The sequence below is a fragment of the Camelus ferus genome, chromosome X (assembly GCF_009834535.1).
Source record: "Camelus ferus isolate YT-003-E chromosome X, BCGSAC_Cfer_1.0, whole genome shotgun sequence".
Taxonomy (NCBI): Eukaryota; Metazoa; Chordata; class Mammalia; order Artiodactyla; family Camelidae; genus Camelus; species Camelus ferus.
The window spans coordinates 35,320,570-35,333,182 of record NC_045732.1 but is presented as its reverse complement, the minus strand read 5'-3'; the positions used below and the strand labels follow the sequence as shown (position 1 = coordinate 35,333,182).

The window sequence follows — 12,613 nt, the reverse complement described above, 5'->3', positions numbered from 1 at the left end:
GCCTGCGCTTAGAAGAGGGGCGGGGACAGGACAACGCGCCTAGAAGAGGAGGAGGAAAAAAAGAGATCATAGACTTCCACCTGAGCCTAGAGCGGTTCTTAAAGTCGTGGGGGAGAGGCGGGCGGGCTGGGACCACCTTCAGTACAGGCCGCCGGCGGTATCATGGCGACCCGGAACCCCCCTCCCCAAGGTGAGCGGCCGGGGCGCGAAGTAGTGTCTTAGACGTGACTCACAGCTGTCGACCTTGCCTCTTTCTCTTGCGCCGGGGTTCTTGGGGGCTCTGTTTTTTTGAGGCAGCCCCTTTGAGCACCCCCTTCGAACTAGACTCTCCCTCCCCTCTCTGCGGAACGCAGCCGAAGAGCGACCCCCGCCCCCAACACAGCCCCACCTCCTGCCTTACCTTCACCTCGGGCCCTTCCTCTCCGTCTTATAACGTTTTTTTAAAAATTTTTATTTATTTTTGTTTTTTGTTTTTGAAAGTCTTGGCTCTGGAATAATTTCTTCTTGCCAAATAATTCCTTCTAACCGGTTCTGTCAGTGGAGGACCCCCATCTTTCTCCCACTGATGAAAATGGACTCTGCACTGACCCTGAACCTGAGATTTGCGGATGACCCCTTCATGCTGTGAAACTGAACTGACCTGCTGAGATTTGTGGCGGGGGGGACCCCTCTGCTGTGTAACTAGAGTTGCCCCAGGCCCCTAGGCCGGTCCCTGTGCCTTTGGAAAGGAGATGCTAGGCCCTTGACTCTCGAGGCCCTAGTCTCAGGGATTGTGTTTAACAAACTTTGTTTCCATATGGGCGATTTTAGCTGTTGGGCAAAAGTAACAATGAATTATAACAGATGAAGAATGTGTAGGACATTTCTAACTTTCGGTTGACTCTAAATTGGTTGTTTTCGTTTTCTGTTTTGAAGAATATGAAAGTGATGATGATTCTTATGAAGTGTTGGATTTAACTGAGTATGCAAGAAGACACCACTGGTGGAGTCGAGTGTTTGGCCACAGTTCCGGACCTATGGTAGAGAAATACTCAGTGGCTACCCAGATTGTAATGGGTGGAGTGAGTGGCTGGTGAGAACAACATCTTTTTTCATTAAATTTCTTTGGGAGCCTGACTGTCATTGGGAGCCTGACTGCTGCCCTTTTGTATATAGGCCAATTATGGCTCACTCAATGGCTTTACACTGTTAATCCCAGAAGAGCTGTACCTTGAGGCTTTTCTCTGATATGATTAGTGTAATCTACACTCAGAGACTGTTGGGTTTTGGTGGTCTTCCTCCTCCATGCCCTCCACTGTTCCCTCCTCACCCTTCATTTGATTCTTTATATATTCCCCCCCCCGCCCCGATTTAGTAAATGTAGTGGATCTGATTCAGTGACAGTGGGTGAGAAGAGGAAAATATGTAAGAGAAGAGTTAATTACATGTGAATAATTTTTACTTGTTCAATGACAACAACTGGAAAACCCTGTGAGAACTCCCACAGTAACACTGGTCTCAGGGATTATTAGCCCTGTGGAGAACAGTATAAAATTCTCAGTAAAAATGATTGATTATGATACAGATGTTTCTGTTAATTTTTGTGGACTAGTTCGGATTATGATAATATTTTGAAGAAGACTTATAGCACATTGGGTCTTTGTTGGAATTAAAGGACCGATTGCTTACTCAGTAACAATATTGTGGAGTATATTAAGGGGGAGAGGTTAATAAGCATTAACCTAACCAGTTAACATTTCAGATCACATGATTATATAATTGCTACTATAGAGCTAATTCTGTTATTCTGGGACTAAAAGATTAGGGAAATAACAAGGGTCAGAAACAAGTTTGACCTTTATTTTGAAAATGTTCATGACCTTAGAGAATTTTTGAAGTTAGTGTGGGTGCTTAACTTGTGAATAATCATTTTTTTCTTAAGATTCTAAGTTAAATTCATCTTACATTAATTTAAATATTTACATATTTAAACTATCTGATTATAAAATGAATTCTTTTGATTTGTGTTTCACATGCACCTTGGAACAGTGGTGCACTCTTTTAAATGTCTTTTTTACTTAATGCCATTTTATGGTAAACGCTCATTGTGAAGATTCTGTGATGAAGAGGTTCAGTATTTATTCATGATGTATACTTAAATAATGCTGCTTATGCAAAAAGCCTGCAGTTAGAGAGACGCCTGGTCAGAGCCCTGGTTACTCAGATCATTCTTCACAGGCTGGTTGTACTTGGTTGGCCACAATTCAGGGCTTGGCCTTCTGCTTAAATAAGCTCACAATTTGGTGCTGTGGGCGATTGGTTAATGTGAGTCAGGGCCTAAAGCCCCATCTTAAAAGAGACTTATAAATAATTGAGCAATCAAATTAAATCATTGTGTGTTTTTCTCTTTTTAGGCCAAACTTGGTGAGAAGCCCCATAATTGGCAGAAGTTTGCTTGGAAAGCCTAGAGACAGAGCAGGGGAAGTTCGTAGGTTCATTCTGCCATCAAGCAAAGGATAGACATGCTTACGAAGCACACCCCCTGGGATGTTGTTAAGACCTGGCCACTGCTTGCCTCCTCTGCTCCCTTTTCTGAGTCTTTGTCGCTGTCTGCCCTATCGAAGGACACAGATGTTTGAACCATAGCCAGGTGGCAGTCCAGGAGCTGTGTAATAAGACTCTAATATTATACAGGTGATTTGCTGCAATGAGTCAGTGCAGTACATTTTTGCAATTTTCTTAGGGTATAAAATTGATACACTGTTGTGACGTATGTTGAGGAAGAATGGTTAATGGACATTCACTTAACCAGTTAACAGTTCAGACCCATTCAGGACATAAATGGGAAGCTGAGATGACATTGACTGTAGGTAGCTATAGGCTTGTGGTCATAGTATGAAATTAAAACTGACATCAGGATGGGCAGCTGCTGGGAGAGATGGGAGGTGTGAAGATTAGTTAGAGGACCCTTAGTGTGGTCTGGAAGCAAGGTGATGATGCCCTTGAGAATGGAAAGAAGACGGGAGCAAATGTTTTAGAGATACTCGAGTATACAGAGTTGGCAATCAGCTGGACTCCAAAGGCGATGAAGAAGGCAGAGTCTAAGATGAGCATGAGGTGGTGAGCCTGGAGAATGGTGTGAGCACTTATAAATGGGGACCTTCACAACAGATGGCTTGGTTGCAAAGATGATGTTTGCCTTGGCACATTTTGAGTATGTGGTTCTGGGTGCAAGAGAAGCTCATCGTGTAATTGGAAATGTAAATTTTCCATTCATGGAGGTGTGTATTATTTCCTAGGGCTGTTGTCACAAAGCACCACAAGTAGGTGGCTTAAAAGGAGAGAAACTTACTCTCTCACAGGTCTGGAGGCTAGAAGTTTGGAAGGTATTGACAAGGTTGCTTCCTTCTTGGTGGCTCAGAGGGAGAATTTGTTTCATGCATCTCTACTAGCTTCTGGTGGCTGCCAGCAGTCCCTGGCTTTCCTTGGTTTGTAGACGTATCAGTCCAGTTCTGCCTCTGTCATCACATGGCCATCTTCCCTCTGAGTGTCTCTATGATATATTGGATTTGGGGCCCACCCTACTCCAATATGGCCTCATCTGAACTAATTACATCTGCAATGCCCTTACTCCAAATAAGATCACATTCTGTGGTTCTGGGAAGGTCATGGATTTGGGGGGGACAGTATTCAACCATGTACAGAAGTCTAGAGTTAGAAATCTGAGATTCTTTTGCACACTGTGGATCTGGAATACTGAAGGGAAGCATGAGCTTCGCTGAAGGAGAGAAATCAAGAAAGAAGTATGGGTTGACCTTACAGGATAGATGAGACAAAACAGGTTTAACATATAGAGAGAAATAGATAAGGAAGCCGTGAGAAATGTGGGCTGAAGTAGTCATGAAGATGGACCTTCAGCTGAACCTTAAAGGGTAGGAAAGGTTTAGATAGAAACCCCCTAGAAACAGGGAGATTAATACCTTGAGCAATAGCGGTGACCTGTTTTGAAGCTAATTGGGTTGGAGTAGGTTTGGGTAGGGTGAGGGTCGGCCAGGTCTGAGCAACATCTTGACTGTGTTAAAAAAGACAAAACAAAGCAAACCACTTTTATTATGGGGAATTTCAACTTAATAGGAGGAGTGTAATAAACCCCTGAGTACTCAACATTCAGTTTTAGTAGCCAGTCTTTCCTGTAAGTTCCCCTCTTTGTCCCTTATTTTGAAGCACATCTCAGACAATGTAGATTGTGCACTTCGGACTAGTCTGCATAACTGAAGGGAAACATTGAGAGTTTCTGAGCGGGTAAGGGCCATGATCAAGAGAAATGGGAAGACATTAAGATTTTATTAGGAAAGCAATGGAAAATAGGAGGGAGGGATTTAGTACATCATTGATTGTTCTTACCCCTTGTCATTTCTGTCATTGAAGGTGTGCGGGATTTTTGTTCCAGAAAGTTGGAAAACTTGCAGCAACCGCAGTAGGTGGTGGCTTTCTTCTCCTTCAGGTATGTCAGAGCTTTAGGTCCTTGCCTCTGCTTACATGCGTAGCCCTTGGGAACTGAGAAAGTCAAGTGCAGCCATTTCACTCTTGTCCATTTTAATAGAAGATAGAATTTTTATTGTAGGCATCAGTATGTGGAAAAACTAAAACGAGTTTTGAGAGCTGGCATCTTGTCACGAAAGACAATTTAAATACTTTTAAGTTTTGTTTTTTTTAAACATAGTTTGATCCCAGCTATTTGAGGTGCTTCATTTTTTTTTCGTTATTACTTACCCAAACTTCTCTTGAAGCATTTCCTTAGCAAAATAAGCATCTCATCAATAACATAACCTGCTCATCATGACCATTTAAAACCTATATTTAAATTTCACACACATAATGTGTGTGTATATATATATACACACACATATATATATATATATAAAATTCAAAAAGTCTCTTTCCTTCTCTGTTCCCTAGCTGTACAGTCTTCCTTCCCAGGGGAAATTGCTCTTAGCAATTTCTAACATGTTTTTTAAAATTGGAGAACCACAGTAATATAGAAAGTGGAAAATTGGGTTTAAAAAAATCATTCATAATCCTATTTCTGAGACAAGTGGATTTGAAATTTTCGTCTTGTTCATGTTCCTCTAAGTATAAGGTTTAAAAATGCTTTGCAGTTAGAGGATGTTTATCAGGATATTATCTGGCATTCATGTCTGTTTGGCATATATTTTCCCAAAAATATCATTCCCTGAAGATCAAATATAGTAAATCCTAAAATTGAAAATCTCTGGGAATAAATGTTAGCAACAGTTTTAAAGATACAGAGAACTGTCAGATTTGAAAAATGATTGATGGTCATAGCAACCAAAATCTGACTTCAGCACCGAAGCCATTGATCATGTAATAACCAGTGTCATTGCCTTAAGTACAAAGAGACAGATTTTGAGTTGTTTACTAAATAGTTTAAATATATATATATATATATATTTTTTTTTCTCTCTATTGGTGGCATTATTAGGAATAATTGCTTATTACTTGGGGTAAGAGGTAAGAAGGAATATATTTAATATTTAAATTTAGTTCTTTGGATGAATATGCCAGTATTTGTACAAAGGAGAATTCTACTTAAGCTGATTTTGACTTGGGTTTACATAGAACCAACAATTAAGATAATTATATAGTTATGAAGAATCAAGATATTCAGTAGCTATTTTGAAAACTCAGGTATCATTTCTGTTTAGTGGAAAAGGGTACTGGACTGAAGCAGAGTTCCCCACGATGTTCACAGATAAAGAGAATTATGCATTTCAGTCTCCTCTGCATGTCAGTTTTTCAGAAGTCCCTTTCAGTCCACTTGATATGTACCCTTCAAATCCACATTTTGCCATTGCCACCTCGTACTTCTCTGTGTCTAGTCCACATACTCTTCGACGTCACTAAGCAGAAGAACATGGGACCTGTCTGCATTAAAGCAGTTTTTCCCACAAATATGACTTATTGAAAACTCAGTAGAAAGAAAGAGGAAATAAGAAACAAACAAATGGCATTTAGGTTAATTACCTATTTAGGTTAATTACCTATTATTTAGGCCTGCTTTCATATTTTTAGTACCTTTGCATATATTTAAAGATAAGTATGAATTTACTTATAACTTAAAGCTTTTGTAGTAACATTTTCTAGGCATTTTCCAGTAGATATTTATCACATTGCCATCTTAAAGTAGACAATGGTACATAGATCTTTTAAATTTAGTTTTTATTCTTTTAGAGTTGTACATGCCTATAATTCAAGGGTCAAACACATGTATAAGGTTTATTACAGATTAATCCTCTGCCTCCCCCACTACCTCCCCATTTTCCCCTCCCTTGAGGCAATCAGTTCGAACTATTAGCTGATTCTTAAGGTATTTATTTCCTTTTTCCCAAACAAATTGATTGGCTATTTCTTTGTCTTTCAGCTTGAGGTATTAACTACTGGCTTCCTATTATGGAAGATGGGAATTTAGCTATCATTTGTTGAACTTCTCTGTCTCCCCAACCCTGCATCATTTGAGTACTGTTATTTCATAATTGTGTTAGATCATTACTTGAGTTTCTGGAATCCGTAAATTAATGTCTTCCTAACCATGCTTGGGAAGGTTTTGGCCATTATTTCTTTAAATATTCCCTCCTGTTCTTTCTTCTGAATATGACTCTGATTCATGTGTCTTAGGCTCTTTAATAATGTCCTGAGGTTTTGTTCATTTATTTATTTTTTGTCTTTTTATTCAGATTGTATAATTTCTAGTGATCTAGCTTCACGTACATTGCCTCTTTCCTCTGCCATCATCTACCTTCTGCCATGAAGGCTGTCCAATGAATTTATTTCAGTTATTGTATTTTCCAGTTCTAGAACTTCCATTTGGTTCTTTTTATATTTTCTAGATCTCTGATGAGATTTCTTGTCTTTCCATTGATTACAAGCTTAGTTTCCTTTACCTCACTGAGCATAGTTATAGTACTGCTTTAAAGTCCTGATCATTCCAATATCTGCATCATCTCAGAGTTGACATCTGTTGATTTTCTTTTGAGACACGGCCACATCTTCCGGCTTTATCACATCACATAGCTGGATTTTATCCTGGGCTCTCCTGGGTTGGGAATGTTATGTTGTGGAGAGTCTGGATTTTGTTTTATTCCAATGAAGTATGTTGGTGTTTTGATTTTAGTAGGTGGTTAACTTGGTGAGACTCAAATTGCAAATTCCATTTCATCTGTGGCAGGTAGCAGCTCAAATCTCAGGTTATTTTTTTTTTTAGCCTTGGCCCAAGTGCTTCATTATACCCCATGAATGTGTGGTTCAGGCCTTGAATAGAGTTTAGACATAGAATTTGGGTCTCTCCTTCTCTAGCTCTGTCCTTCCTGGAAGCTGTTATTGTCCTGGGCAATGTCCTCTGGTTCTTCAGGCCAGAAAGATGGCATGTTTTCTGTTGAACTTTTAGCCACTCTGCAACTCCATCTTGTCCTCCGGATAAAGCCAGAAAAATAGGCAACTCACCTCATATTGGTACCTTCCTATAAGTTTCAACTCCTCTTCAAAATCTGCTTGCTTTAGTTAATTCTGGAGTCCTTGTTCTTAACCAGGGTTTATGGTTGCTGTCTGTGGAAGGGACCCTAAGATTCATCATCACCTCCATGTCTGGGACCCAAATTGCCATGCCAGGTATTGCCAGGAAAAAGCTTTCACTTGCCATTTGGTTTGATTACCACTCTGTTTTACCGAGGCTAGAGTTTGATGTGATAGTAGCTGAATAAATATAGGAAGAAATGCAGATAAATAGATTCTTCTATGGAGTCATTCACAGTGAAAATGGAACCTAAGATTCCCAACCTATTTATATAAAATCAGTTATTTTTATTATTTAAAGTATCTTATGTGTGGTTCATAGTTAAAGTGATGCATTAAAAGATTACTAAGAAAGCATCCGCTTGGTAGAAGTGATTTATGACAGTACGCGAGGCTTAATTGTTTACTGCTCATGTGATACTTTACATGTTGATTGTATTATTTGGAGGGACTCAGTGTACTGGCTTACACACACACTATTGTTCTTGTTCAGATTTTGCAGTGTCTCAGTAACAGCATATGAGAGTTTTTCTTAGGGCTAATAGGCATTTAGCTATAGTTTTATTAAAAGAATTTATAGCATGAAACTTGTGTAGAGCATTATTCTTAATTTAAATAAAGAGAGTGAAGAGCCTTTTATCAGGCTATTTTAGTGACCTAATAACTGATTGGCTTCTGATCTCTTATAATTAAACATGTATTTAATTAAAGTTACTTATTTATTAGCTATATAATTTCAATAGTCTCTGTGCCTTTTTAGTGAATTCTCAAATTCCAAAAATTATGAGAGAATTATAGAATAGTTATAAATACAATTTTTGGACTCTTTTCCCATTAAGTACTCTACTTCTCTTAACATAGTGTTCATCACATCTAAGTAATTATTTATACTTAAGTCTGTTTTCTCTGATAGACCCTAAACTCACTGAGGGTGGGGACTTCTGTCTCCCTTGTTCTTGGCTATAGCTTGGGGGTCTAGAACAGTGCTTAGCACAGAATAGGCACTCAGTATCTGTAAATGAATACCTTCGTGAATAAATTGTGATTCTTACCCATGAGCTTCATACATTTTTTGAAATCTAAATGTTCATATATTCTGTTAGCAACCTAGTTGGTTTAGATTTAACCATTTTTATTACATTTTTGCAGATTGCCAGTCACAGTGGCTATGTGCAGATCGACTGGAAGAGAGTTGAAAAAGATGTAAACAAAGCAAAAAGACAGATTAAGAAACGAGCAAATAAGGCAGCACCTGAAATCAACAATATAATTGAAGAAGTAAGACAATGTATATTTTGGGCTTTTTTTTTTTTTTAATGAATCTCAGCAGAGAATGTAACTAGAGATTGTCTTCTTTTTTTAAAAAATGGTGTTTCTGGTCATGTCTAGAGTGTTAAGTTAAAATTTGAGATCAAGCTACCATTTAAATCACTCATTTTTTTAGTTGTTAACTAAAACTACCTATTTTTTTGAGGTAGAATAGCTTGAAAATGTTTATATTTTATTAGTGTGGATTAGTTTTATTAATTTTTTATGTGCATTTTATGTTTTCTTCTTGTGTTCTGTTTAGAATTGAGCTGAATGTTCCTTTGCCTTTGTTTTTATTCTATCCTTTGACTGCCCCAAATTTTGAAAAATTTCAAGTCAGCTGAAAAGTTGAAAGACAAACACAATGAATACCCAAAAACCCTTCACTTACTCACCAAATTGTTCATGTTTCGCAACATTTGTGTGTGTGTGTGTGAGATTTACACTTTTTTTTTTTCGCTGAACTGTCTAAGACATCATGTCTTTTTATTCTTAAATACTTAAGCACATATCTTCCAGGAGTATGCATATCTCCTATATAATTACAAGTACTACTATTAATCTCTCCAAATTTAACGTGATATAATAATATTTCCTAATAAACAATTCATATTAAAATTTTTGCACAAAATATCTTTCACATCTCCCCCCCAATTAAAAATTATGTATTTCATTTGATTGTCTTATCTCTGAAGTCTCCCTTAATCTTAAATGGTCCCGTCATCTGTTTTTTTTGTCTTTGTTTTTGTTTTTCTGTCTTTCATGACACTGACATTTTTGAAGCATCTAGGCAAAGTATCCCGTAGTGTGGCTTTATCTAATTGCTTCTTCATGATTTTAGTTGGGTTAAACATTTTATCAAGGTGTTATTTTTTCGATCTTGCACATTTTTTCCTCCTGGCTAAGTGGACTGTGAATAAACATCATTGTGCATGCCATGGGAATTTATTAAATCATCTGTGTTATGATGATTTAATAAATTGATCATCCATTCATTTATGCTTGCACTATAAGGAGATTTCTTTTTTTTTTTTTTTAATGGCGGTACTGGGGATTAGAACCCAGGACCTTGTGCATGCTAAGCATGTGCTCTACCACTGAGTTTTGCCTTCCCCTAGGAGACTTCTTTTTACCTGTGAGAATTTTGCTGCCCATATTCCTGTTATTCCAATAGCAAGAAGCTTCCTGGACCTGGCTGGGGGCTCCAGGCTCCTAAGGATGTAATGGACAGCCCTGGCATCTTGCAGGGTGGTTGGCACCTGCAATAGGTGCCAATAGTTACACAAGGATTTTTGCTTAATATCTATAGAATTGAGGAAAGCATCTGAAAATGATACTTAGCTTAGGATTTAATACTTAAGAGTATTTTTAAAAATTTGTATCTTTTCTTTCCCTTACTGTGGTAAAATATACATAACGTAAAATTTATCATTTTAGCTATTTTTAAGTGCACAATTCACTAACATTAAGTACATTCACACTTTTGTCCAACCATTACCACTATCCATTTCCAGAACTTTTTCATCATCCCAAATAGAAAACTCTAGGGGAGGGTAGAGCTCAGTGGTAGAGTACCATGGTCAGCATGCACGAGGCCCTGGGTTCAATTCCCAGTGCCTCCATTAAAAATAAATGTATATATATAAATAAATGAACCTAATCCGCCCCCCCCCAAAAAAACCCCCAAAGTAAACAACAAAGAAAAAAACCCAAATAGAAGACTCTTCACAGGTAAGCCGTAACTCCCACAATTCACCCCTCTCCCCAGCCCTTGGTAGCCTCTGTTCTACTTTCTGTCTTGATAAATTTGACTATTCATATAAGTGGAAATCAAACAACATTTTCCTTTTTTGTCTGTCTGATTTCATCTAGTGTCACGTTTTCAAAATTCATCTGTGTCGTAGCCTAATGACGAGTATTTTTGTTTAAACTTTGTTTCAGGCGACAGAGTTTGTCAAACGGAACATCGTGATATCCAGTGGATTTGTGGGAGGCTTTTTGCTAGGCCTTGCATCCTAAGGCTGTGAATGTGCTGTCACAGTGGAGTCACTCGTGAGGATAGAAGCGGTGGTGACAAGATGGTCTCAACATTACACATTGCCAGATTCTCCAGGATGACGAGAAACAGCTAGCTGGACAATACCAAACTCACTGCTTAGCATTTTGCCGTCTGAAATTTGGCAAACTAGTATCTGCTATAAAACAGCCTATATGGTATGTGTATAATAGTATTCCTGAGCACAACATGGCTTTGGTTGTTTTTTAAAAATTTGCATTTGTTTAAAATTTGCCTATAAAGTACCACCATTGGATGTAGATGTGGAGAGATTAAAAAAAAATCTGTTGGCTATATTCCTCAGTGAAATATTATCCCCATTTTTATTTAAATAAAATGTTCTCCATTGTGCTTTTTAGTATAGTGCCAATAATTAAAAAGTTGTTTCATAGCTTCAACATTAGGGCTGACTTTTTTTTTTAAAGATATGTTTGCAATACACTGAAGAACTGTAATTCCCTTTTGGTGGAAGGATTTACAAATAATAGAATTATTAAAGACATTAAACACATTTAATACCAATTTTTAGGTTGTTTTTTTCCTGCAGTTCTTACTTTGCTTATGTAATAACTGTAGTAAACAGTTTCAAGGAATGCTCTTCTAAGGAAATAATACCATGTCTAAAGCTCTGTTCCTTTTTTTTTCTTTTTGATGGCTGTAGTTGTAAAAATATTGTCTTGTATATAAGCTTCTAATTTTTTAACTCATTTATTTATCCTAGCAGCCTGGGTAGAACTAATTATTTTGAGGATACATATAGTTGGGTCACTGATTCATTTTATTAACTTTGAGTGAAATTCGTTTTTCATTTTTAAAAATCCTAATTATTATTTTGACCTCTTCTTCACAAAGAGGTAAAAGTCACCTTAATAGTATAGTATGAATTTATTATCTGAAGAGTAGTGATTTTCTACATAATCCTGAAATTGTAGCTTAAAGAGAATTGTCTCTTTGGTCTAGTCTGAGATGTAAGTGCAAAGGCTTTCAGGTTTTTAGGTAGCATTATGTTGGTTGAACACTAGGCCAGTTGACTTGTTTCTCAGGACCCATGCCACACTCCCTCAGAGGCTCCTTTACCTGGAAAAGCTTTTCGTACTGTTTGTTCTGTCCATAGAGTTCTAGGTTGGAATTAGGAAAAAAAACAGCAGAACGACAGGTGTTGGAGTCTTCAGATTGGAAAGACTTTGCAGATAGTCAGACCATCTCCTTTTGCTAGGCAGTCCCCGTGATATATTTTGTGTATTGTAAACAAGGCATTTCATACTTTCAAGATTGTCACAGCCTGTGCTTTCACTCTCGCGAGACTCCTTAAAATTCAACATGGGATCCACCTTCATTTTCTTCCTTTACTCTCATTAGTGCCTCAGATAAAATGCTAAATAAAATTCAGACTTTCTTAATATGAAGTGGTTTTGTTTATAAATACTTATTTTTCTTCTTTGAGCTTTTCTCTGTTTCTGCCTTGCCAAAGTTTTCATTACCATGGAATTAAAAGGGAAAAATATTCTACATTAGGTAGAAACTTGGCCACACTTCTGTGTGCGTATCTGCATGATAGTTTGATCTGATACTGTGAGGCGGGCTATTGTGGGGAACTCCGGTAGCTGGCTCGGTTTTCATCTTGGAAATATTTCTAGTGTCTGTTCTGTGTATGATACATTAGGAAAGTGGGGGTGGGAG

General features: G+C 37.8%; 1 protein-coding gene across 1 annotated transcript; it reads left to right on the top strand.

Annotated features, from left to right (window-relative positions):
* Nucleotides 1–8: 8 nt before the first annotated feature.
* Nucleotides 9–12,339, top strand: FUNDC1 (FUN14 domain containing 1). Its single transcript, XM_032475273.1, has 5 exons — nucleotides 9–190; nucleotides 916–1,072; nucleotides 4,408–4,483; nucleotides 8,719–8,847; nucleotides 10,819–12,339. Exons 1-5 carry the CDS (start codon nucleotides 163–165, stop codon nucleotides 10,894–10,896), a joined length of 468 nt encoding a protein of 155 aa, XP_032331164.1. The 5' UTR covers nucleotides 9–162; the 3' UTR covers nucleotides 10,897–12,339.
* Nucleotides 12,340–12,613: the final 274 nt, after the last annotated feature.

Coding starts and splice junctions, on each gene's coding strand:
- FUNDC1 (XM_032475273.1), top strand. CDS start 163: ATGGCGACCCGGAACCCCCCTCCCCAAG. Junction 4,484..8,718: donor GTGGCTTTCTTCTCCTTCAG/GTATGTCAGAGC, acceptor ACATTTTTGCAG/ATTGCCAGTCACAGTGGCTA. Junction 8,848..10,818: donor TCAACAATATAATTGAAGAA/GTAAGACAATGT, acceptor ACTTTGTTTCAG/GCGACAGAGTTTGTCAAACG.